General features: G+C 38.3%; 3 protein-coding genes across 3 annotated transcripts; all 3 read right to left on the minus strand.

Annotated features, from left to right (window-relative positions):
- Positions 1-618: 618 nt before the first annotated feature.
- On the minus strand, positions 619-10,634 carry LOC125240980 (lipase 3-like). Its single transcript, XM_048149256.1, has 7 exons — positions 10,527-10,634; positions 8,755-8,876; positions 7,577-7,653; positions 3,616-3,827; positions 1,860-2,009; positions 1,370-1,528; positions 619-1,013 (listed from the first exon to the last, which is right to left on the minus strand). Exons 2-7 carry the CDS (start codon positions 8,799-8,801, stop codon positions 630-632), a joined length of 1,029 nt encoding a protein of 342 aa, XP_048005213.1. The 5' UTR covers positions 8,802-8,876; positions 10,527-10,634; the 3' UTR covers positions 619-629.
- Positions 10,635-14,359: 3,725 nt separating this feature from the next.
- LOC125232999 lies at positions 14,360-14,794 on the minus strand. Its single transcript, XM_048138866.1, has one exon. It carries the CDS (start codon positions 14,792-14,794, stop codon positions 14,360-14,362), a length of 435 nt encoding a protein of 144 aa, XP_047994823.1.
- A 413-nt stretch (positions 14,795-15,207) lies between these two features.
- Positions 15,208-26,353, minus strand: LOC125240913 (lipase 3-like). Its single transcript, XM_048149133.1, has 7 exons — positions 26,226-26,353; positions 25,392-25,513; positions 19,197-19,273; positions 18,030-18,241; positions 17,443-17,592; positions 16,090-16,248; positions 15,208-15,602 (listed from the first exon to the last, which is right to left on the minus strand). The coding sequence occupies exons 2-7, from the start codon at positions 25,436-25,438 to the stop codon at positions 15,219-15,221; spliced, it is 1,029 nt and encodes a 342-aa protein (XP_048005090.1). The 5' UTR covers positions 25,439-25,513; positions 26,226-26,353; the 3' UTR covers positions 15,208-15,218.
- Positions 26,354-27,121: the final 768 nt, after the last annotated feature.

Raw genomic sequence — 27,121 nt, forward strand, 5'->3', positions numbered from 1 at the left:
CGTACCTATTTGTCCTGCTACTTTATACCTACCATTTTCATGTTCGTGCGTTTCCGTGAGAATGCGTCTCCGAAATGAAAACAGTTCCAAAATATCGTCATCATTTTTGTCGATATTCACATAATGTCACATCCCTAGTGATGGGATGAATTACTTCACAGAGATGACTGTCATATTAAGGTTTTCACAGTGACTGGTTGTTGGTTGTAGTGGTAAGTTCTGGAAATGTAGGATACCATATACCTAATATCTAATATCCTGTAAGCAAATAGTGTGGTACTTGTGGTAGACCTATCGGTATTGTGGGTGACGTAATTCATACACAGGACATTGTTATGGTGTGGAAATAACAGAAAATCGAACAGCTAACTGAAAGGTTTTTTAGAGAAATTAATTTGAAGGTTTGAATGAAGATAGTGGAGCAAAATAGAGGAGTGTCTTGCAGGTAATTGAAAATTGTTTGAAAATAGACAATGCTAGTTATGCCGTAAGGCATGCGATTTTCAATCCAAAAATTGGGAATTTAGTCGCTGCTCATGAGAAAATCAAAAAATATAACTGGTGTGCGTGGAACTAGTTGTAGCTGAGTAAAAAGTAATTTTAAACTCCCAGTTCATTTTCAAATTAATTTATTTCCTTTCCATTCTCCTCATATCAGAAATAACTTGATCATACACCAGCCTTTTCGCATTAATTCCTATAAGGAAATCAGAGTGGCTGTATGTTGCCATAGGTATGACCCGTTTAGTTCTAAGGTTCCCGAGCTCCCTTCCTAACCTTTCTACGTCTTTGGCTTGAGTCCATGAGTCGGAGAGAGAGTAGTGGAAGAAGACCGGGGCTGTGACTTTGTGAAGGTCGTATTTTGGGGGAGTCCAGGAGTAGTAGATCCATAAGTTGGCCCAACCGTGGTCGAAGCGGTAGAACTCCTTGCTGGCCACGAGCTGGCCGTAGTGGGCGAGCTGGTAGACCGACGCACCGGCTGGGTTGTGGCCTAGGATTACTGGGATCATCGTCTGAAAAAAAATAAAGTTCCAAAATGTTGTGTATGACTGATACCAAAACTTAGAATATCTCATGTCGATGTCAGATTTGTGAGGTTAGTCTTCGATAATCATTTCGATTATAAATTTTATCTGTCTACTAAGATCGGAAAAGGAATTCTAAAGTTGACAATTGTTTTTGACTTTTTTCAGAGTTAACTGAGTAAGATGAACGCGATAGGCTATCATCGGAGATGCTTTGATTGATATGAATGATAGTGATACCATGTACTTATGTAGGTAAGGTACCATACTTCTGGGGTCTCGTGTATCATTGGGACATTCAAGTAAAAAAATAGCTTTTTCTGGCCCACTGAATGTATTCATACCCTGTTCACATCCACAGAACTCCATCCCCCGATGAGGAAGTATATGTTCGTGCAGAGCTCTTGGAAGATGGCCAAGTTTCTGCATATCGCGTCTCCGGCCCAGCTCAACAGCGACTTGTTAGTCATGATCTCAGCTTTTCCGATATAATGTAGAAATGTCTGTAAAGAACATGGCACTATATTTTAATATGAATCAGTCCTTAGAGAACCCGAGTTTTCTATTCTATTTAACTACACCATTTTTAAATAGTCTTGAGTTAGTTCATTAGTATAGTGATTGATTGTGTTTGATAGTCATTTTTCTCATTTACCTGTTGACCACGAACTATAAAAGGGTTCAAAAGTCGAAATAAAGTCAATAATCTCAGTATAATTACGCGATATTTTCACAGTTTTAATGTTAGGTCATTTTACAAACCATGTATTAAGTAATACTACACATAAAGTTTTTAGCGGGATAAATATTCAGTGGTTCACAATAAAAACTCACAGCTATTGTGTTAGAAAACGGTGCTATAACACGCAGAAGAGGACACTTATTGTGTGACAAGTACGCCACGGGGGCTAGTGCGTGCATGGAGATGATCTTGTGGTTGTACTCGGCTCTCAGGGAGCACATCACCCAGAACGCCGTGGTGCCCTGGAAATTATAGAAGATTAACGTGGAAATACGCATAGGTACACAAAATACACACAAACACATGCATGGATAGACGCTAAACAAAATTATCTCCTTTTGGCTTTACCGTAATAGTAAAACGCAACGTTTCGTTCGAATTTTAGTTAACATGCTGACAATTGTAACTATCTAACTTAACTACTTTGTAACTTTTTTGAAGAAAGACAAGTAATATATTTTTAAAACCCGACGCAAAAACGAAGGGGTGTTATAAGTTTGACGTGTCTGTCCGTGTTTGTCTGTCTGTCTGTGTGTGTGTGTCTGTCTGTGGCATCGTAGCTCCCGAACGGATGAACCGATTTAGATTTAATTTTTTTTTGTCTGAAAGCTGAGTTAGTCGGGAGTGTTCTTAGCCATGTTTCATGAAAATCGGTCTACCTCTATACTATGTCGCGGTCGGGAGTTTTTTTTTTTAATTTTAATTTTGTGGCTAGGTTATTCTGGTCGAATACGTTATAACGATCACGGAAAGGTGACTTTTTTATTTTGATTTCGTGTTATTTATTAATTATTCTTCTTTAAGTTACCGAAATGACGTTTGTGAAATTTAATGGCAGATGAAGAGACAATGCCTTTGCGCGTCCTAAATTTATGAAATTAGAAAAAAGTTCAGTTTTTAAAATTACATGGCTTCAGTCCATTGGGACACTTTCGCCCACATTTCGCCAGTGTCAAGGTGATATGAGCTAATATTATTCTGTATAATTTTGGTGCGGTAAGTACGACAGTGTACGGTGAATTTAGCACTTGTAAGATGTAAGATGGCGCTCGAACCGGAAGAGATGAGAAAAAAAAGCGTCAATTGGTTTTTTTTTCTAATTTCATACATTCAGAATGCGCAAAGTCATTGTCACCTCATCCGCCATCAAATTTCACAAACGTTATTTCGGTGACTTAAAAAAGATAATTAATACGAAATAAAAATAAAAGAGACACATTTCCGTGATCGTTATAACGTATTCTATCAGAAATAGTACATTACGATAATACAAGTGCGTAAAAAGCGAAGATCGAAACGAATGGCGATAAATTAAAACACGACCGAAGGGAATGTTTTAAATCGACACGAGTTACGAATTTCCTTTTCGCAAGTGTATCGTACCTACGACGTTTTTCAGTACAGTGGCCCGTTTCTCGAAAGGTACAAGCCTTGTATTACAAGTGTGTTTCCATAACAACCCATACGATTTGACAGCTTGTAGGTACTTGTAATACAAGGCTTGATGGGTACCGAAGTTTCGACCTGTCAAATAATGAACCACCCTGATAGTGGTAAAAAAAACACCATCTGTACTGAAATAGTTTCGACCGTAAAAAGGAAGTCGAAAATAATAAAACACGACGAAGGGAGTTTTTTAAATCTCACGAGTTACGAAGTGCACGTGTATCGTACGACGTTTTTCAGTACAGAAAACTTCTCTCACTAGTGCGTAAAAAAAACACCACCTGTACTGAAAAATATATTATGTAGGTATTTGCCTATCTTCAAAAAACTTTACCTACTTACTTAATTCGAAGAAAGAAAACGGAGGGATAGAAAAAACAAAATTTTACTTAGAAAAAACACCTGTGAATGTCCTATATAATGAAGCTTATTCCTCCCCGTCATCGCCAAAACATAGTCGATCATAGCCGGCAAGTCCACGTCCCCGATCTCGTCCCATGAGAACTTCCAGAACTTAGGGCTCGTGGGGTTTATGTAGGCGTGTTGCCGAGAGTAGCGGTTGCCGCGGGCATTGCCCAGCCATACGTCGTAACCAGCCTCGGCTAGTATGTAAGCTGCAATTTATTCAATGGCTACGTTATCATTCATTTCAGCGGATTTTTTTTTTATTCAATGGCTTTATACGTTATTCGTTTTAGCGGAATTGTAGGTTTTTTTTTGTGAAGTGGTAGACGGAGAACTTCCAGAACTTAGGGCTTCCCTTAAAAGTGACCCTTCATTCTCAATTAGTGTAAGGTGCATTAGGGTAATTCCGATAGTCGTCTAATGTCACAATTTTCGTTTTCTTTCAACCCCTTTTTGCCAAGAGTGGCACTGAAACTTGAGTATTAGTTCATGTGCTCTGCCTACCCCTTTATGGGATACAGACGTGATTGTATGTGTATGTGTGTATGTGTCTAATTACGAAAGTCACATAAAAATTACTATTATTTCCATCATATTAACCCTTAAATCGACAAGGAAAAAAAATCTCGAAAAAATGGGGTTGCATCTGTTATGTGATAATTAATTGTAGAAAAATAAAAAATAAAAAAATATTTATAATAGTTTTGAAAAAAACCTATGTCAAGTATGTTGGACACTGCCAGGTTTGCTGTAATATGGCGTCATAACGAGTTAGGAGAAGACGTGCAGTATTTTGGACAATGCCGAGTATACGGTATTTTATCCGCATACGGTTTTTTTTATCAAATTATTTTGTTTTGCTAATTATAAAACACTTGTGTTTTTTCCATAAGAACATCCTGTAATAAAAAATATATTGATATAATAAACTTGTGTCATCCAATTTTTTTGGGAGATAATTTCATCTTAGCTTTTAAGGTGATCATATTCTTCCAGTTATTGACACATATATTTAACATGAAATTAAACGAGCCGAATGTCATAAGAAACAGTAACGTAGAAGCTATTGTTTGTATTATAAGCATGTGCATTTATCAAAAACTTCATAAGAAATTTCTATATATATTGAAATTGGCTCTTCCTTGTAACTGACTAAGGAAAGTACTCGTACTCAGTAAAAAATATATTTTTTTATCCATTTGGCTCAATAACCTGTAGTATACCAAATAACGAACTTGTTGAGGTTTTGAAATATCTAAAAATCATATATTATTGTTATTTACAATAAAAAAATCATAAAAAAAGAATTGTTTTTAATCTTCGTTTACTTGGCAACGTCCAACATACTGGACGTAGCAAAAGTATCGTGAACTTGACAACGGGTAAAATACTGCACACTGCACTTTTCAAGTGTCTAATACCCATAAAAACAACACCTTTTCGTGTTATTGAGACTGTGACTTATTAAATAATTATTAACATATTATATAGTTTAACGCTGCATAATACTGTCATACAAAATAGTATTTTATGCAACAGGCGTTTAAAGGAGGTCAAAAAAGACGAGTGGCGTGGGTAACAATTTGAGGCGAAGCCGAAAATTGTTATTAAGACGCCACGAGTAGTTTTTGACTCAGTTAAACACCGTTGCATACAATACTTTTTCTACGACCATGCACATACTTTTGAATAGTTTTCTAGAATAACTTTCGTGAAATTCGCACTGTTTCCTACAAGTATTTTGACTTGTCCTCTGCAATGTTTCTGCACTCACCCTGTCGCTCGCACTCCCCCGCGCCGCCGCCTGCCCCCGGCCGGCGCCCCGCGGCCCGCTATATCCCTTAACAGCTACCGGCTACCTAACAATGCTGTAAGAGCTATATCGTATGCGTGGGTGCGCGGGGCGCCAGCCGGGGGCGGGCATCTTTTATGTAGGGTTTTAACGATCTATGCACGACACGGTAAATGACGAATAACAACACGGGAGTAGAAAAAAATAAAAACAGCTAAGGTAACGGCGGCTATCAACGCGGGTATCGAAATCGACGTCCATTACCGCCGCATTTGCAAATACGCATTTTATAGGCAAACCGACCAATTTCTTAAAAAAAGTTACACAAAGGAAGCCTGTTTAGTTGACTAACGCACATATAGGCGATAGAGAGTGTGAATGAAAGAAGACGCTCGCTATTTGACAGTTTTTGCCACGGGGCCGCGGGAAGAGGTTGTGTCATACTGACGCGTGACGCTAAACCTAAGTGAACCCCAATCTCATTTAGTAGTTTACGTAATAATTATGGCAAACAGGTGAAAGTTATGCATTTTTAATTATTGTTTATAGTTTTCTACATGACTTCTGAGTACTTTTTACGTATTGTTTAGCCTGGAAATGTGTTTAAAGTGGAAATTAAAAGACAGCGGTGAAAGGCGCCATTTCGTGAGTAGATTCTATTACTGTGGTATACCACAGTAATAGTTAAAGTAGTGATATAAGTTCTTTTTGCTTTATTTTAAGTATATGTGATCAGTTATATAATGTCTTACAGTTGTTTCAATCTTGATCTATTCACGCTATCAAAGAACTATTTACGCGGTATGAAAATTATTCAACAAAACCTTAATTTTTAGCAAAAACTTCATGACTGATTTCGTAGTTTCTATGAAAACCGTTAATTTGTCAATGTTTTAAACATTGACATAAAGTCTGATGTTTACTTACCAGTTATGTAAACTTGGTTTTAATATAAGGTTGCAATATTTTATTTTGATTTGTAATGAAAATACATCTGTATGACTTTGTTTTTATTGGTCGGAATTAGATTTTATAATACTCCAATTTATGCCTATTACCGATGGTACGATCAGATAACCCTCGGTAATAGAATATATAAGAATCTATTACCAATCCATGCAATATTTGTTTGGGTCGGTAATGGGTTCCTATAGAAGTATCTATTACCTAGCGACATATTAGTCTTGTATCAAAATATGACATTTAGTGTACCGTAAGTACAGATTTCTTAGGCGAAACTGAGTCTTCTGTGGGTATTCATAAAGGAGGATAGTATAGGTATATGTATTTGTCATAATTTGTATATTCAACCGTCGGTATTAAGCTCCGAATTTTGAGATGGGTTTCTATTTACCGATGGCAGAAAAACACTGTCATTCATACCCTCGGTAATGAAATCTCAATTCGCGTTAATAGAACTGCAGCCTGTTCATTACCACGGTAATAGAAAATTTAGGTATGTTGGCTTCAATAATCATTTTATGACATATAATAAACTAAAATGATCCTAAAACTCTTCAAAACTAATAGTTCAATAAATACTCTTCCATAAAAAAAATATTTGTGATCGTTAATGAGCTTTGATACCCTTAATTTTTTGGTATCTTTTGAAATCTTCCTTAAGTACCACGTTAATAGGCGCCATCACCTTAGCAACGATATCAGTCAGTCGGATGCTTCCTAGTAAGGTCTGTGTTCTGTAGGACTTTGACACAAATATTAGGTCTCCACTGGTTTCTAATATTTTTTTATTTACTTAAAAATAACTAAGGATTCACTTACGCTGCATCAAAAGTATTGATATGCTTTAATATTCGGTGTAGAATTTTTTACTTGGGATGTCTTGTATAGTGGACGTTGTCGATTTAAGGGTTAAGATTCCCCTTTCGGAATTATTCGAGGTTTTCTGTCATTCGGAAAAACCCTAATGCACCTTACTTACTTAATCTTCAGAAATACCAACCATAGGCAGATTATCCATACTAATATTATAAATGGAAAAGTGTGTGTGTCTGTTTGTTTGTCCGTCCTTCACGGCAAAACGGAGCGACAAATTGTCGTGATTTTTTAAGTGGAGATAGTTGAAGGGACGGAGAGTGACCAGGGCTACTTTTTGTCTCTTTCTAACGCGGGCAAAGGCTAGTGTTTAATATTCTTAAATCGTACCTAGAGCTTTTTCAGGTCCCATCATGACAAAAGATGCGGAAGAAGACAATAATCCGTGCATAACTAACACCACCGGCCTGAAATCAAAATATGGTTTTCACAACTTACAGGAAGGCAAAGACCAAAGCAAAACTTTGGTAAGCAATGGCATATTTTTTTTATTTATACCAAAAATTTCAATAGATAAGTACAGGTGGGTTTATTTTTTGTCATTAATTATAGGTTTGTTAATATTTTTTCAGTACAGATGGTGTTTTTTTTACGCACTAGTGCGAGAAGTGGTTCATTATATGCCAGGTCAAAACTTCGGAGGCTCATCTGTACTGAAAAACGTCGTACGATACCTACACGTGCGAAAAGGAAATTCGTAACTCGTGTCGATTTAAAACACTAATATACTATTTGATGAATACTTTTGCATGTTAAATTTTATCTTGTTATTTATAAGATGTAATGTTTTGAAAGAAGTGGCCTGCTGAGTTTCTTACCGGTCCCATTAGTGGATACCCCCCTCCCAACTGAGGGGGGACTGACATCTTCTCGAGGCTGAGGCGTAGGGTTAGAGCCGGCGTAGCTTTATTTGACGTTCATATGCGCATTGTAATATGCCTACTTGAAAAATAAATATTTCATTTTCATTTTCATAGGTACACAACACAACGCATCAATTTACCTCGAGCTGGACGATCGTCAATTTTCGCCTTTAATTCTCGTAGGTGTAACCCTACCCCTACCTAGTATACCTACACCTACCTACATTTCTGAACCTATATAGTCTACCAAATCTAATTTCTAGTACCTTATACCTACTTACATTTATGATGCTGCTTTCTTCTATGTACCTATAGGTACGATCACGGACATTTATTGTTGATCCACTTCTAGCTCATTTTATACTGGAAATCTCATAGTTAAGCTAAAACATGTTCAGTATAAAATGAGCTCATTAGCTAGTATTGGACCTGGCCTACAAAAGAAAAGTTCCTGACATGATTTTATAATTATGTAGGTAAGCATTTTAATTTTTTCGTGCCTTTACAATCTTTTGAATAAGTGTCAAATTATCAAATTAAATTAATTAGACGGTAAACGTTAGGTAAGTCGTACTTCCTACGTGTTCCTTTACACCTTACCTATACCTATACCTAACTTAATTGTAATTTCACTTCCAATTTCACCTGTTTGTTTTCCTTTTGCTATACCGACCGTAGGGAATGCGGTGCATGGTCAGAATGTAGTGGTCGCTGGTTTTGACCGTGTGTTCTTCCAGGGGGTATCCGTATTTCCGCACTAGGGCTGGCTGAAGTAATACATAATGTTAATCAGGGCAATGATAGGATAACAAATAAAACTGCTCCAATAACAAGGTTTTCTTTATACTGACAAAATGGTACATGAAACCCCACCAACGGTCAGTCCACCGGACGGCAATGACTTGTCAGAGCGTTTTCACATTCCGATATCGGATGTAAGAAGTTTGTCAAATACGAATGTCAAAGATGCCGCTTTTAATTATATAGGATATCAGTCCTACGATATCGGATCGGATAATGTGAAAACGCTGTCAAAAGTAAAAAAGTGACAGCGTTGCAAGCCGTTGCCGTCCGGGCGCCTGATCGTCAATGCACGCCTTAATGGCTACAGCTGTAGTAGTGTACTATTTCGAGATTAAATAGTCGCATGCCCTGGCCAACATTGAGAACATTCTTCTAATGTTATCTGTAATTTTATAGACTAGGTACATTTTAATAAACATAATACGCTAAAATCTTGAAGAGCGCTGAACTAAAACACTGGAAAATTACCAACCGTTGTTGATATGGGTTGCTAAATACTTAGTGTTGCAAAGGCTTTTTGTAAGCTAGATACATACCGTAAAGTTTCGTATCTTAGCCTGCGATACCTAACATCGCCGAGTCAGACATAAGTTGCCATAAATTAAATATTTACAGTCCTTGCCTTACAGAAAACTGCTAAATACAGAGTATTTTTTGTGGGTGGCAAGATTCTCCGAACAAACTGCTGCTAACTTCATAATTTCATAAAGTTCATGATCAGTTAGGTTTTTGTCCAACACCAACCACACGTTTTTTTAAGTCAGTGTTTTAACTTTGATTTTATAAAGTGATACAGAGCAGGCAATGTTAAATTTTTCACATTACTATGTGCTATAACTATTTCTCTTTCATGTGGAACTGTTATTTAATGGCTAGCTTAAAACGCGTATAGAATAAAACGTTAGTGAAGGTAGTTTTCGTCCATCTTGTTGCCGAATATAGCCTACCCTTAGGGTTGTCAAATTCGTTGTGACACATTAATTTGTTGAATAAAATTATCTATTTTTGACATCAAAACCAAAGCTAGATTTGATCTCAATTATGAAAATGTTAACAATAAGCGGAAAGAGATAAGTTTTTGAAATAATCAACATATTTTACTTAAAAACCATTACTCTCCTTTAATTGACCAGTTGGTTAACTTTTGGCAACCCTAGTATCTTCACAGAAAATGTATGAAATAACGTCAGATACCGCCGAACTTCGCCTACTACCCATTTTTTTCAAAAATGAACTTAGTGTCGTGTGATTAAAGTTCATATTATTTTATCTCACTCTAATTAAGGATATACGACTTAACGTGTTTGAGTCACAGAAAAGTTTATTCTAAGCGGTAAAGCATGCCATAGGCGAAGTTAGGGAATTGCTCCCAATCTTCGCCTATCACCTTTAAGCCCGTTTATTACCAAGTTAACCAATGAAATTCGAACCTTTTGAGGACTATACTGAAGGTTCAGAGTACTAAATTGAGTTTTTTTGCCAGAATGGACTAAAATGTCTCCAAACTTGGGTGATTTTTTAGAAAAGGTGTCAAAACCCAGGCGAAGATACGAAACTCTACGGTATCTTTAATCGAAAAAAAAAATCATGTATTAATTATTTCACTCATTTACCACTCTCAAAGTAGCATCTTCAGCAAGGCTAGGATCTAACCTCAACTTTTTCAGTTGTCTTGGCTTCTTGACAGCTCTTTCATCACAACCAGAAGCTAGGGAAGTCAACGCACAGACACACAGGAACACCAGTGCTCGCACCATGATTTTTAAACGCCATGGTTACAGATTTGGTTTTTATATGCCGATTAGAAATTAATATGCACACTAAATTAGCTGTGAGTATTGATTGAATGTTTTGTCGACTTGGCATATTGAAATTTCATGGTAATTGCTTAGTTACACCATTTTAAGGCCTTCGTTCTGACCTGTCGCCGGCGAGACACCTCGGACACTGGCGATCAAATATATTGAAAGAGACGCATTCCTAGCACACAGTCTTAGCTCGTGTAGGTAAACGCGTACTATGCTTGTATGAGTGAAATATAACCGAAAGGGGGTGGGCGGCACTTTCAACGGGGAGCGGGAGTGGCCATACTGTACGATAATACTCTTTATTATACTGTGCCGGCGCAGTCCAGCTGGATGTCGTCCGCGGCGTCTGTATGCTATGTTTGAAAATGTTAGGCCGCGGTCGTCTGAATGGTGTGTTCGGCAATGCTCGGGAGTGGTCGTATTTAGGGTTTGAGATCCGGATATCCGGATATCCGAATTATCCGGATATCCGTTGAATTTGAGATCCGGATCCGAGGGCTCATAGGATCCGGATAATACGGATAATACGGATCCGTTAAACATGGCCATCGATCCACACCAGAAAGAGTTCTCGAATAAAACTTATGAATTATTTCGTGTATTTTGTAGCTTAAAATGTTTATTCACTTTTATTTCATTCAAATACTACAGAATATCAAGCTAAGTTGGGTTAGGTACATTACACCGTGCGATGAATCTATGAACCTAATATGTATTACGTACTTAACGTTTCTTAAGTAAATGAAATGAACAGTAAACCATCGTTTTTAAAACTGCCGTCGTTAGCCGTTACTAACTGGATGCATCCCGACAGGAATAACGATAAATTATTAATTTTGTATATAAGCAAAAATGAATCAAATGGATGCTTTTAAGCTTAGAGATAAATTAATTACCTTTATAATAAATAAATAAAATAAAATAAAATAAAAATAAAAAGCCTTTTTATTCCATAAACACTTTACAAAATTTTCCTTATTAACTAAATTTAAATATAAGTAGGTATATTAGTAGTTAGGACCCCTTCCGGGTATAGGCCTCCTCCAACCTCTTCCACCGTTCTCGGTCTTGTGCCTCTGTGAGCCAGTTGCTCGACACTGCCTCAATGTCGTCTGCCCAGCGAGCGCGGGGCCGCCCTGATCCTCGTTTGCCAAACCTTTATAAAAATGTTATAGGCTGAATCCAAAGCCACTTTTTTTTTATTTATGAGATGGGAGGCTAACTAGCAGGCAGGTAGCCCGATGGTAAGCGATCACTCCCGCCCATGGACTCCCGAAACGCCAGAAGGATTGGAGGTGCGTTGCCAGCCTTTAAGCTGGGAGTGCTGTACGCTCTTTTCTTAAAGGTCGTATTGGTCCGGAAATACTGCTGGCGACAATTCATTCCAATGTATTTTTGAACTACTCAGCCGATTTCGATTACTTTTATATATTATATAATAATGGAAGATTCTTCTAATACAGCCGGATTTAATGAGCTACGAGTATTAAATGTACAGGAAGTAGGCATTGAGGCGTAATTTCATGAAATTGGTACATGATAACTAAATATGTGTGACATATTTTACAAGTGTAATACTTTTTGTGTAGGTACATATTGACACTCCCTGGTCCAACGATTATTTTAACTTTTGTTCCTATTTCTGTATGGATGTATTGGCTGTGGTTACAGAAGATTGACGTCCCAGTAAATACGGAGGTATTAGTGAACACTAAATTACCCTGTAGTAGCTTATGCTAAACAAAAATATTGGCCTACTGTTTAATGTTATATGCTGTAAAATGGGAGTGACATTAATTATGTGTTAAAAGTTTGTCTAAAAAGTAAATGACACAATACTACACTATATTTATGTCGTTCTGTGAGTTTAAATTATTTTATTTCAGTAACAGCAGCTTTGATTTGACGAAATCCCTATAAAAAGCTAACTTTTCAACACGGATCCGTTTTATCCGAAATATCCGGATATCCGGATCCGTAAAATTTTAAGATCCGAAATATCCGGATCCGAAAAATCGTCGGATATTGCAAACCCTAGTCGTATTCATACGCCGCGTGCGGCGTCCGCCCGCCGTCCGCCCGCCGTCCGCGACTGCCGCCTGCTGGCCGCTGCGTCTTTAGTTATTTTGAAGCATTGCGGATTGCGGCGGGTGGACGCTGGCTCAATATGGAGAAATTCACCAAAGATTCAAAGAAAAAGACGAAATTTTGATCTAGCTAGTGCAATGTAATATATGGTTATTTGTACGATGCATATAACAAAAACTTTAAAACAGAAAGAGTGCGAAAGTAAAATAATATTGATTTTGACGACCGGTCTGGCTAAGTCGGTAGTGACAGTGACCCTGCCTGCTAAGTCGCAGTCATGGATGTTTTCTATGTATATATGTACGTATTTATCTATTTAAGTATGTATATCGTCGCTTAGCACCCATAGTACAATCTTTGCTTAGTTTGGGCACATCTCGGACACTGGCGATCAAATATATGAAAGAGGCGCGTTCCTAGCACACATTCTAAGCTCGTATAGGTGAACGTGTACCATGCTTGTATGAGTGAGATATGACAGGTTGACTGTTCGCGTTTTTGACAGGCGGTAACTGTCAGGTAACTGAGAGGGGGTGGACGGCACTTTCAGCGGGGAGCAGAAGTGGCCATACTGTACGATAGTACTCTTTGTTATACTGTGGTTTGGGGCTAAGTTGATCTGTGTACCTATAAGGTGTCCCCAATATTTATTTAATATTAAATATAAAAAAAAATTTAAATATTATTAAAAAATCCTGATCCTCCGCCTCCTCAAGCAATAAATATGCTAGAGTTTTTACCATTTCACGTATACCTACACACGTCCGTTCGCAAAAATATATGGCATCATGATTATAGAAGGTACTGTATTTTTTTTTTCGGAAACCTCCAACGTAGTCGGAGCCTATGCTAAGCTGTTTCTATCATGCCAGTTCTCTCTTGTATATTCTTCTCGCACTTCCTTTCTGCATACGTTTTCTTTCTGTCATTCTTCATCTTTTGTGCTGTCTGTGGGTGGGACTCCCACCTAACACAATCTATCTATTCCACAATTTTCTTTATTTATTACCAAAAAAGGGTGGGGGAATAAGTTTTACACGCTGTTCTTTATTTAGTTACAATTTGTGACTTAAAATTTAAGGTTTGTAGGGATATGTTCTTACAATGTTTTTTATTTTTCAATTTTTTATTTGGTATATAATGCTGATATATATATATACCCTTTCTTATACTTTATTCCTATTTATTACCTTACTTACTATTTGTTTACAGTATTTTAGAAATAAGTACGTCTCTGTTTATACTTTTTATGATTTCTGCAAGGCCCATTGGGCTAAGCTCTATATCCAGAAGCTGTTCAATATTAAATATTTGCATGGAAAATACCTACGGGTCATTCCAGGACAATGTGTTGGACTGTTTCCTCTGCTTCAGGCTCGCAGATACATGATGGGCTCTCTTTACACCTGAAGCGGTTCAAGTACTCTGAGAACCCACCATGTCCCGTGAGCATTTGTGTTAGCACGTGGTCAATTTTTTGGTTTCGCAGGGTCTTATATGCGGTTACAGCGTTCGGGAAGAACATTTTTGTGGTTGAGGCGGTAGTGCCGTTAACATACCATTATGTGGTTCCATTTGTCAAGTGTTGCCATACGAATGCTTCGCTTGACAAATGAGATTGGGCATAGGTCATAATCTGGTCTTTTCTTCGATTTTGTGGCAGCCTCCTTTGCCAGTTGGTCAGCCCTCTCGTTACCTTCCAGTTCCGCGTGAGCTTTTATAAGGAATATTGAAATTATTCTGTTCTGGAGAGATATTTCTCTTATGTTTTTCCTTGACTCTACTGCTAGCGGGTAAATGCAGCTATGGTTGGTAACTGTTTGAAGGGCTGCCATTGAGTCGCTGTAGATTCCAAATGTCGTCGCCTGATGGTTTGACACTATTTTTGTCACCTGATGTATAGCCAGAAGCTCAGTCAGGTAGACGGTGCCGTAGTCAGGTAAGGCTAGTTTGAGGGCTTTGGTCTTTTTTTCACTGTTCCACATTGACAACGCAGCTCCGACTTTACCCCAATTTTGCTTCCATCTGTGTAGATGCGAATATCAAATCCGCTGTGCCGCTCCACCTGCTCCTGGTCAATAAATGACAGGCTATCCGGGACGCCGGGTGAGTGGCCAGTGTGGCTGGGGCCATCCGTTCGACATCTCTAGCCCCCAGCATTGGCTGAGGAATCCCTTTCTTGGCCTCATATAACTGTGCCGCCTCTTGAACTCGGAGGTCAACCCTCTAATTTCATTAAGGAAGTACCTAATTGAAAATTGTTTTTGAAGCAAAAATAGACAATGCTAGGTTAAATCCAAAAATTGTTGCTGCTCATAAAAATATCGAAGAATATAACTTGTCTGCGTGGGACTAGTGTCTTAGCTGAGGAAAAATAATTTTAAACTCCCAGTTCATTTTCAAATTAATTTATTTCTTTTCCATACTCCTCATATCAGAAATAACCTGATCATACACCAGCCTTTTCGCATTTATTCCCATAAGGAAATCAAAATGGCTGTACGTTGCCATAGGTATGACCCGTTTGGCTCGAAGGTTTCCGAGCTCCCTTCCTAACCTTTCCACGTCTTTGACTTGAGCCCAAGGGTCGGAGAGAGAGTAGTGGAAGAAAACTGGGGCTGTGACTTTGTGAAGGTCGTATCTTGGTGGAGTGACGGATTGGTAGAACCCGATGTTGGCGAGACCGTGGTTGAAGCGGCGGAACTCCTTGCTGGCCATGACCTGCCCGTAGTGAGCGAGCTGGTAGACCGACGCGCCGGCTGGCGTGTGGCCTAGGATTACTGGGATCATCGTCTGGAAAAATAATAGAAAATAGTTGTTCTAAATTTGTCGTTGTTTCTGAAAGCAGAGCAGTAAAAATAAATAAATAGGCCCCTAATATTGGTGTGAGATTCGTGAAATTGCCTTCAATATTCTTTGAATTTTGGTAAGATTACCACTATCAGAAAAGAAAATGACAAAATTGGCGACTCTTTGTGAGAATGATCTGTGTGCGTAGCCGAATTCACAAACACTCAGGAAACGCTCACGATCATATCTATTTCGTAGCTATCTAGCTCTTGCGTATTGGCGCAACAGAACCACATTTCTCCGGTGTTTCGGTGCCGTTTCGCGTCGCAGAAATGCCATTCGGCTACGGGGCCTGAGCTAAATGAACACAACAGACCATTGGATCTGGTACAAAATTCGATGGGTAGTATATATAGGGCGTCTTGTATCCTGGGGCAAAAAATAACATCTGTAGCTTCTCTCTGGCCCACTGAATGTGTCCATCTCTTACCCTGTTCAACTCCACAGAATTCCATCCACCAATGAGGAAGTATATATTGCTGCAGAGCTCTTGGAAGGTGGCCCCGTTTCTGCACATCGCGGCCCCGGCCCATTTCATCAGTCGCTTGTTGGGCATGAACTCGGCTTTTCCGATAACAGTTAGAAATTTCTGTAAAAAACATGGTAAGTACTATATTTTATCATGAGTTCATCCTCGGAGAGTTTTGTTTTGTATGTACTTAACCTCTCGTATGCTTAGGAGCAGATCTGCTCCATATTGTTTCAACTTTAACATGTAGTTATTATGACTAATATATTAATGACAATTTTTTGACAGACGCATACGAAAGGTTAAGTTACTTAACGGCAGATGCAACTATGTAGTCAAAATGATAGTTTCAGCGTCCCATACGTACAACAACACCATACAGTTTTTTGCTATTCAACTACATGTATCTGCTTAATCTTTCCACTGGTTTTTAGAACGATGGTGAACGAACTTTCCTCTCTAAAATGTAGAGATGGTTTAGCATAGGAAAACAATGCGAATTTGGCTCAATAATTATCGAAACTCTAGTTGATCTGACCCCGTAGCCGAGTGGCATTTCTGCGACGCGAAACGAAAACGAAACTCCGCGAAAGGTAGCCTGGCTCTGTCGCGCCAATACGCAAGAGCGATAGAGATAGATATCTACGAGCGTTTCGTTTCGTGAGCGTATGTACATTCGGCTACGCACGCAGATAATACTTTTTAAACCGTGTCTGCTGGCCAGTTGACCCCATTAGATGTGGTAGACCCACTGAATCTTATGCATCAGTAGGCGAGTACCTACAGTGGATCTCTGTGAGCATCATCATCCTCCTTGCGTTATCTCGGCATTTTCCACGGCTGATGGTAGCCTGGGGTCCACTTTGACAACTAATCCCAAGATTTTTTGGCGTAGGCACTAGTTTTTACGAAAGCGACTGCCATCTGACCTTCCAACCCGAAAGGTAAACTAGACCTTATTGGAATTAGTCCGGTTTCCTCACGATGTTTTCCTTCACCGAAAAGCGACTGGCAAATATCAAATGACATTTCGCACATAAATTCCGAAAAACTCATTGGTGCTAGCCGGGGTTCGAAACCCCGACCTCCGGAACGAAAGTCGCAGGTACTTACCTCTAGGCTACCAGCGCTTTTTTTTGGATCTCTGTGAGCATTGGCTAATAATAAACATTGATACTGCCGTCAATCCTAACGAAACCGGGTTACGGGGAACCCTTGTGTCGAAAACCGAGATTAATCTTAGGCTAGCCCATCTCACAGACCATGTACATAAGCACTTATGTTTTTAGCTGGATATTCATAAACAAAACTCACAGCGATGACATTAGAGAACGGTGCTATTGCATGGAGGAGAGGAGACTTATTGTGTGACAAGTACGCCACAGGGGCTAATGCGTGCATGGAAATGATCTTGTGGTTGTACTCGGGCCTCAGGGAGCACATCACCCAAAAAGCAGTAGTACCCTGAAAATAATGCAACAAGAACCTGAAAATACGCAGTCACAGCCACATACCTATAATCAAAATTATAACCTTATTGCATTATTAATTTCTGAAAGCCATTACCAACCATTACTAAATGAAAGATGTGTGGTGATTGAATTTGTACTAACGATTTTTTCCCATCTACTTAACTGTTTCATTGAACATACTTGGGATTAGATCAGACTTTCGATTTCTTTCTAATTAGATCCTTTGTTGATAAACTGGCATAAAGATCCTAATTTTAAAATCGGGATTTAGTCTAATTTTACAACATTAGAATTTACGCAAACGATGTCATTCGACAATCACCATTAAGATGGCACTAACAGCGAAAATCCCGATAAGGTTTCGTTAGCTACTAATAACGCATGACGATTCGATAAAGAATAAACCGGAATGAAAGAAGAAAGAAATACCTGTGAATGGCCAATATAATGAAGTTTCCTCCTTCTTGTATGCGCCAAAACATAGTCAATCATAGCCGGCAAGTCTAAACTACCGATCTCATCCCACGAAAACTTCCAAAACTTAGGTCTCTTAGGGTCAATGAAGGCGTGTTGCCGGGAGTAGCGGTTGCCGCGAGCGTTGCCCAGCCATACGTCGTAACCAGCCTCCGCTAGTATGTAAGCTGCAATTTATGCAATGGCCTTAAAGGTATATTATCATTCGTTTCAGAGGATTTTTTTTGTGAAGTGGTGTAACAAGCAAGGCTCGGAACCGGTTTATTTTTTACCGGTTAGAACCGGTTTATTTCGATTTTACTCCGAACTTTCTAAAGAACGCGAACGTTATGAGAACTTTATATTAACCGAAATAAATCGGTTTATTCGGCGAGCGGAGAGACGCGCCGGCGCCGCGTAAATACCTACGTTCACGCAGCGACTTGTTTGTTTGGTTAGAACAGTATTATCTATCATGCTACGGAATAAACCGGTTTATTTTGTTCTAAATCGGTTAATCTAACGAAACCTTTATGAAAGCGTTCCCCTAAAACCGGTTTAAAAATAGCGTTTTTTCGAGCGGAAACGAAATTTAAAGGTTTTGCCGCAAGTACACGATAACGGTTTGAAAATTTAACCGGTATCCGAGCCCTGGTAACAAGATAAATCCCAGAACATAGGGCTCAGTCCTGGGGTTGATGAAGGCGTGTTGCCGAGAGTAGCGGTTACCGCGGGCGTTGCCCAGCAATACGTCGTAACCTGCCTCCTCGGCTAGTATTTTTCATTTTACCCCTAAAGAAGCCCATGTCTCCTTTCCCGCATGTTCATATAAAAACAATAATGATATTTTTATGCCTTAACACGTTTAACATTGTTGGAAAAAAGTGTAATAATTGCTTTGACAGCGAACTAAAACCATAATAAGTGCCATAACGCCAAGCTATTGAATATTAGCACTGTAGCTATGACGAGCTGCAACGTCTTTTGGCGTTAAGTTCCAGTTCTTGGCGTTCCAAAGATTAATGAAATTGAAGGCTTAAGTGACTCTTCATCAGCATTACTATGCCCCAAAACGAGTTAGTACTTAATCTTCAGAAATACCAACCATAACTAGATACTATGTTTAATTTTCTTAAATCGTACCTAGAGCTTTTTCAGGTCCCGTCACGACAAAATCTGCGGAAGAAGACAGTAATCCGTGCATAACGAATACCACCGGCCTGAAATTAAAATATTGTCACGACTTACAGGAAGGCAAAGTCCAAAGGAAAACATGGTGAGCAGTAAGCGTGTTTTTCTTCCAAACTTTTAGTAAAATTTTCAATACGTTCAGTGGCGGCTGGTGAAGATTTCTACTTGGTAACACTGATCAAAAAGAAACCTACCTTAACATTAAGGTACTTTACTAGTAATCAATTTTAGGCAAGCCGGTGGGAATCGGCTTGTATGAACCAGCCGCTGCTGATAGGTATTACTCGTACCTACACATATTTATATAAGCACTTGTACTAAGTTGAAAAATAAATATATACTTTATCAAAATAAAACAAATAGTTTAATTTTTACCATACTTTTCACTCTGACCCCGTATAATTACTACTTTCATTAGGTACGAGTACCTACCTACAGACGAAGTGTCCCTGGCATGAATTTCTGTATTTATGCTATGGACGTAATAGTACATTACATCAGAGGCCGGGAAAATGAGGATTTCCGGCCAAGTGGGTATATACGGCCGAGCGAACGTGCGAGCGAGGCCGGATAGGGATACGAGGCCGGGAATCCGTTTTCAAGCCGAGGCATGTATAGTGCTTTTCTCAAACATACAATGAAATAAAAAAAAATGCTCTAAAGGACAAGATTTTATAAAAACAAGTTACTTTGCAGGCCTAGGCCTAAAAAATAATATGAAATCCCTTTACAGTCCTTTCGAGTTGTTGCGCCCAAAAAGCGATACTTCCCAGCCCATTTTAAGGAACGTAAAGACAATATTTCATTGCATGTTTGAGAAAAAGAGCTTTTTTTATACCACATCGGTGGCAAACGGTCAGGTTCAGTATTTTTCCCCTCACTAGCACGGAAACACGTGTTTTGTCCTTTAATACCAGCGGGTAAAAACGCATTTTATCCACTGGTGGGTAAAGTAATTTGGCCTTGAATAAAGTCAAATTAACTGCTTTAAAATTAATAAAAGTAGTTGAATCTAGTAATAAAGATGATTTACCACCTGTGGAACTACTGGAAGCAGTGATAAACGCATTTTTTGCGTTGTAGTTTCCTCGCTATAGTGAGGGGAAAAGTTTTGTGTTACACTGGAGTGCAAATGTATTTTACTTCTCGTGTGTTAAAAAACTTGCAAGTTCAGGATTCTATTCTCGAATCACTCGCTTCGCTCGTGGTTCAATTATAGACTCCTTTCGCTTGCTCGTTTTTCAATTCCACACTCGGCGTTAAAATACAACTTTGCACTCTTGTATAACAAATAACTATTGTTGCACGAGCGAAGCGAGTGTTCGAGAATAGAATCCTGAGCTTGCGAGTTTTTCAACACACGAGAAGTAAAATACATTTGCACTCGTGTGAGTCGTGTGTAACACAAAACTTTTCCCCTCACTATAGCGAGGAAAGTACAACGCAAAAAACGCGTTTATCACTGCTTCCAGTAGTTCCACAGGTGGTAAAACATCTTCATCACTAGATTAAACCACTTTTACCAATTTTAAAGCAGAAAATTTGCCTGTATTCAAGGTCAAATTACTTTATCCACTAGTGGATAAAATGCGTTTTTACCCGCTGGTATTAACACAAAACACGTGTTTCCGAGCTAGTGAGGGGATAATAACTATTTTCGTGTATCTCTTTATTAATGCGCCAAACCGACTTCTGTAGGCTTAGCACCATGATTGACGCGAGAGTTTAGGCCTGGTTTAGACGGCGTGCGAACTCGCATGCGATTTTGGTTACATTGCGGGATGTTGAGGTTACAAACAATTTTGCACAGCCATCAAATACCGCAATGTAATAAAACTCGTATGCGAGTTCTCGTACCATCTAAATGGGCCCTTAATGTCGCAGCGCTAATGGAATGCAACCGAGTAGTGAAAAAACCGAGTTTCGGTTAAAACCGTCCGGTTTTCACCGATTTGAAACTCGGTTTTCAACCGAGTTAAACTCGAGTTTTTTCGTTGAAGGATTTTTTTATAAAAATACTAAATACATTAGTTAAGATGCAAATTCTCACCTAGAAACTGACGTAAAGCCAATGTAGATTACTTTACTTGTTCAAATATTTCAAATTACAGTGATCACTTTACTTTTTCAAATTACTTGTAGGTAATTGTTATTTGAACTTCTAACAACCATCATCGTCCTCCTTGCATTATCCCGGTATTTGCCGCGGCATTCATTGAAGCCTGGGGCCGCTTTGACAACTAATCCCAAGATTTGGCACATGCACTAGCCTCATGAAAGCCTTTGCCGTCTCACCTTCCAACCGGAAGGATCCTATTGGAATTATTCCGGTTTCCTCGTGATGTTTTAATTCATCGAGAAGCGACTGGTAAATATCAAATGACATTTCGCACATATGAACTCATTGGTACGAACCGGGGTTCGCGTTCGCACTCTCTTACCACAAGGCCACCAGCGCTTTTTGAACTTCTAACGAACATTTTGTTTTTGTAGTAGGTACTTAGTTGTTCAAGATTCACCTAATACGTCAAATAATATCTGATCATCACTACATAGTATAAAACAAAGTCACTTTTTCTGTCCCTATGTCCCTATGTCCCTATGTCCCTTTGTATGCTTAAATCTTTGAAACTACGCAACGGATTTTGATGCAGTTTTTTTTAATAGATAGAGTGATTCAAGAGGAAGGTTTATATGTATAATAACATCCATTAAATAGTGGAGAAGTACTGTTATTTTTGAGGTTTCTAATGTGATGTCGTAAATAATTACATGCGGGTAGATTATATTTATTTGTCTACCCCGAACATTTATATAAATTAATATCGGGTAGTTTTGTGTTGTTTACATCTCCGGTGACATTTTGCTGGGACGTCAGTCTTCCGCGACCACGGCCAGTGCAACCTGGCCGAAACGTTGGGAAAAAAGGTAAAAATAATGTTAATTAATCGCATTCGACCTGTATGTGACTTTAAATATGTGTACAAAGCGCGAGAACTTAGTGTTATCTTGATAAGGGATAGGGATAGCGATAGGGATAGCGATATCACTACATAGTATAAAACAAAGTCGCTTTCTCTGTCCCTATGTCCCTTTGTATGCTTAAATCTTTGAAACTACGCAACGGATTTTGATGCGGTTTTTTTTTTAATAGATAGAGTTATTCAAGAGGAAGGTTTATATGTATAATAACATCCATTAAATAGTGGAGAAGTACTGTTATTTTTGACGTTTCTAATGTGATGTCGTAAATAATTACATGCGGGTAGATTACATTTATTTGTCTACCCCGAACATTTATATAAATTAATATCGGGTAGTTTTGTGTTGTTTACATCTCCGGTGACATTTTGCTGGGACGTCAGTCTTCCGCGACCACGGCCAGTGCAACCTGGCCGAAACGTTGGGAAAAAAGGTAAAAATAATGTTAATTAATCGCTTTCGACCTGTATGTGACTTTAAATATGTGTACAAAGCGCGAGAACTTAGTGTTATCTTGATAAGGGATAGGGATAGCGATAGGGATAGCGATAGGGATAGCGATAGCCATAGCGTTAGCGATAGCGATAGCGATAGGGATAGAGATAGGGATACGGATACGGATACGGAAACGGATACGGATACGGATAATATGGGTATCGTTAGAGGGATACGGATAACCGGTCGGCGGTCTCTTACAATCAAAGTGCTCTAAGACGATCGTTGTTTGCTTGCTTGAAGATTACGTTTGCGATAAGTATAAGCAAAATGTAAAAAATTGTAAGGGATAATAGAAAAAAGTACTTTTTACCCACCGATCATATAGTGTCGAAATACGGGCTATGTGGGATGTTTATAAAGGTTTCCCCAGCGTATATAGAATTACCTACGCTGTGGTCGATGTGTAATATTTCTACAATCATTTCAAGCAAAAGTATTATGTGCAATCGAAATAATCGCAGATAAATATACCAGAGAAACCTAAGGATCCAAATGAAAATCTTAATGAATACTTTTATTACGCGGGCGAAGCCGCGGGTAAAAGCTAGTATTTTATAAAAGGCAACTGAACGGTGTTCAAGAGATTTGTAATTGTAACATAATATTATGCTATTTTCACGCAATTGTAGGATGAAAGAAGAAATTTCGGGGCTTTTTTTTCTTTTGCGGAGACACTGTAGGTAAAATTAACTAAAAGTAAAGTTTTGCGGATGCGGTGTCGGGTCTGGGTTCAGGTCCAGGTCGGAGCCAATCGGGTAACTTGCTTAACAATCATATAAAAAAGTTTTGAAGGAGCTTATCTTTTCCACTTCATCAAAAGTGACTGTTTTATTTAATAAAAATACAAAAGACAATACACGTATACCGTTAAGGTTTATGGAGTTCCCTGGATTCCTCATGAATCCCATTATTAGAACTCGAGCTTGACAAAATTACGTCTTGAAAATCCAACATGCTTAACAAACATAACGAAGAAAACAAATAAACTATCATATGCCATGCGTCTTTAAGAGTTTCTTTCTGATCATCATCAGCGGTTCCACTTCATCAAATGCCATTCTTTTTAATGTTATTCCTTTTCTGATAAAGATACAAAAGTCACTATTGGTGTGCCGTTCAGATTTGAAGAGTTCCCTTGATTCTTAATGGAGCCCGCCACCAAAACACGAGCTTGACCAGAATGTGACTTAAAACCCCAACGTTCTTAGCAAACGAAAATCAGTTTACCTTTAAGATTTGAAGAGTTTCCTTGAATTCTCCAGGATCCCATCATCAGAACTGGACACCACTTGATAAAAATAGGACCAAACTGTATATACATTCGATAAAAAAAAATCGCTTCAGAGTTGAGGGAGATATCGCATAACAAATATTTAAAAAAAATACAGATGAACTGATAACCTCCTCCATTGATCTCTTAGAATCAGCTTAGGACACTTGGAGGCCTTGGTATTTTTTTTTCTTTTTATAGTATATTTATTTCATTTTACTCCTCCATTGATATTTGGAAATCGGTTAAAAATGAAAGAACTCACCAGGACACAAAAGATGCCATAACCTAACCACAAAATTAAAATTTTGAAAAACCCCCGACCGCGACATAGTGGACCGATTTTCATGAAACATGGCTAAGAACACTCCCGACTAACTCAGCTTTCAAACAAAAAAAACTAAATCGAAATCAGTTCACCCGTTCGGGAGCTACGGTGCCACAGACAGACACACACAGACAGACAAACAGACAGACAGACAGACAGACACGTCAAACTTATAACACCCCGTCGTTTTTGCGTCGGGGGTTAAAAACGATTACTTGCATCATTTCAATAAAATTATAGATGAGATTCGTTCTCAGAGAGTTGAAAATAGTGTCTTTTCATACCATTTTACATCGGAATATGCTGCGTCTAACATAAAGAAATATGTAACATCACTTACGTTACATTCTTAAATTGTTCATGTCGATTGAACTTCAGATATACTTTTCAAAGCAATAATCTTCACCAATTCCTAACAAAAACTGGTCCCAGCAGTCAACAAATCGTCCTATGAGATTTTTATTTATATACTGTGTGTTTATAAAGTCCATAAAAACACAATATAAGCGAAAAATCTGTTTTATTTAACAATTTACCGAAGGCAACAAAAACTCGGTTATAAACCGAAATTCGAATCGGTTTCGAGTTTCACCGAAAAAAAACCGATACTCGGTTTTCGGTTCTAGCTGCATTCCCTCGAAGAAGACGTAGGTACGTAGGACGTAGGGTGATCTAATTTCGCGGCGACATGTACATGTACAATGTACTCTCGCGCCAATCGTTGTGCTTGCCCGGCTGTTGTGTGACGTTGATGACTGTGTTTGTTAACTGTGCCTAACTTTGAATAAGTTTAGTGTCAAATTAAGTTATTTTAGACGTACGTTACGTGTCACACTTCCCATTATCACATTTATTACCTACTAGCTTTTGCCCGCGGCTTCGCTCGCGTTAGAAAGAGGCAAAAAGTAGCCTATGTAGTGATAAAGGCTACTTTTTGGAGATGGAGAGTGCTCCATCCTTTCAACCACGTCAATTCACGTCACGTCGCTCCGTTTTTCCGGACAAACAAACAGACACACACACTTTCCCATTTATAATATTAGTATGGATATCGCGAACTTAACATCACCTGTTCGTTTTCTTCTTGTTCTGCCGGCCGTAGGGTATCCGGTGCATGGTCAAGAGGTACTGGTCGCTGGTTCTGACCGTGTGTTCTTCCAGTGGGTACCCGTACTTCCGCACCAAGCTTGGCTACACATGCAACTTAAGTCAACTAGGCCGTTATTGTGAGTCTAGTTTAAAATAAATACAGTCACACACACATATATATATATATATATATATATATATATATATATATATATATATATATATATATATATATATATATATATATATATATATATATATATATACTCGTATATATATAGTGATGTGCAAGTTGCGGAAACTTTCCAAAAAAACTTAATTTTCTTGAAAAATTCATGAAAATTTCACAAAAAATAGAGAATTTAAATTTATGAACTGGAAAATTTCCACCCATACAATTGTCCAAACCAATTGTGGAAAGTTTCCGAAATTATCCTATGTGAAAATTTCAGAATTTTGGAAACTTTCCGTCGGCACATCAGTGCTCGATTTGGTGAGGGCACTGTCGTGCTCCAAGATCTAATGCCTGCAGTCTCTGTAATGAAAACAAATTCAAATAGTTTTCAAGATCTTTAGTAATATGACGGTAATACAGACGGACAAAGTCGCACCATAAGAATTCGTTTGGTACGGAACCCTAAAAAAACATTGCCTTTGTGTAAAGCATAGAGGTGCAAAATAAAATATCGCACGAAGCAAGCATTGTTGTTTCAGGCTGCTACAAAAGATCTTTAGTGTTCCATTTTTTTGTTTTTTTTTCCGCTAGTTGATCTCTCGGAAAATTTAAACACAACAAAAAGTTTTACTTTTTTACCACTCTCAAACTAGCATCTTCAGTAAGGCCAGGATCTAACCACAATAATTTTTTCAGTTGTTTTGGCTTCTTGACTGCTCTGTCATCACAACCAGAAGCTAGGGAAGCCAACGCACAGACACACAGGAACACCAGTGCTCGCACCATGATTTTTAAACGCCATGGTAACAGATTTGGTTTTTATATGCCGATTAGCAATTAATATGCGCACTAAATTAGCTGTGAGTATTGATTGAATGTTTTGTCGACTTGCCATATTGAAATTTCACGGTAATTGCTTAGTTACACCGTTTTAAGGCCTTGGTCGTTCTGACCCGCAGGTACTCATCGTGAACTTTTTGCCCATCGATATTTCAGGTTACTGTAATATGGATTAATACAAAAGAAAACGACAAGATACTTCGTATGAAAATGTATTGTATTTTGTTTAGTTAACACATACAATAAAACATTTTTGTTAAATCTTAGACCTAATTTATTATAATAATAAAGAGCGTACTAAGTATTCGAGATTTTGTGACCTTACATTTTGATCTTTTAGATTAACTCATATATTATACATGGCTGATCAGAAGTATTTTAGCCTTTTCATGGATTTAACAACTAAATATTCATCGAATGTTGAGATTATCGAGTAATAAGAAATATGCATTAGGTACCTATGTAACTTTCGTGGAAGCAATTTGTTTCTAGTTTTTAACTAGACAAATATATTTTGTTTTTCAAGTTTGGAGAAAAAGTGTTTAACCTTTTAACCACTACAGGGGCTATTCAAATATGTAGGTTCAGGTTTTGCAAGCAAAATTTATAAACAGTAAAAAAAATCGGTATTTTTTATTTTACGGATAATACTTCTAATCAGGTTTTGTTCATACGTTTCGGGATCAGATCATTAC

This window comes from Leguminivora glycinivorella, chromosome 1 (genome assembly GCF_023078275.1).
Source record: "Leguminivora glycinivorella isolate SPB_JAAS2020 chromosome 1, LegGlyc_1.1, whole genome shotgun sequence".
NCBI lineage: Eukaryota > Metazoa > Arthropoda > Insecta > Lepidoptera > Tortricidae > Leguminivora > Leguminivora glycinivorella.

What these genes read in the sequence shown, in the direction of transcription:
- LOC125240913 (XM_048149133.1), bottom strand. Translation starts at nt 25,438, where the DNA reads ATGCACCGGATACCCTACGGCCGGCAGAACAAGAAGAAAACGAACAG. An exon ending in AACAAGAAGAAAACGAACAG is followed by an intron (nt 19,274 to 25,391) that starts GTGATGTTAAGT and finishes TTTTAATTTCAG; the next exon opens with GCCGGTGGTATTCGTTATGC. An exon ending in ATTATATTGGCCATTCACAG is followed by an intron (nt 17,593 to 18,029) that starts GTATTTCTTTCT and finishes CATTATTTTCAG; the next exon opens with GGTACTACTGCTTTTTGGGT.
- LOC125232999 (XM_048138866.1), bottom strand. Translation starts at nt 14,794, where the DNA reads ATGTGGAACAGTGAAAAAAAGACCAAAGCCCTCAAACTAGCCTTACCT.
- LOC125240980 (XM_048149256.1), bottom strand. Translation starts at nt 8,801, where the DNA reads ATGCACCGCATTCCCTACGGTCGGTATAGCAAAAGGAAAACAAACAG. An exon ending in GGGACCTGAAAAAGCTCTAG is followed by an intron (nt 3,828 to 7,576) that starts GTACGATTTAAG and finishes AATAAATTGCAG; the next exon opens with CTTACATACTAGCCGAGGCT. An exon ending in ATTATATAGGACATTCACAG is followed by an intron (nt 2,010 to 3,615) that starts GTGTTTTTTCTA and finishes TATAATTTCCAG; the next exon opens with GGCACCACGGCGTTCTGGGT.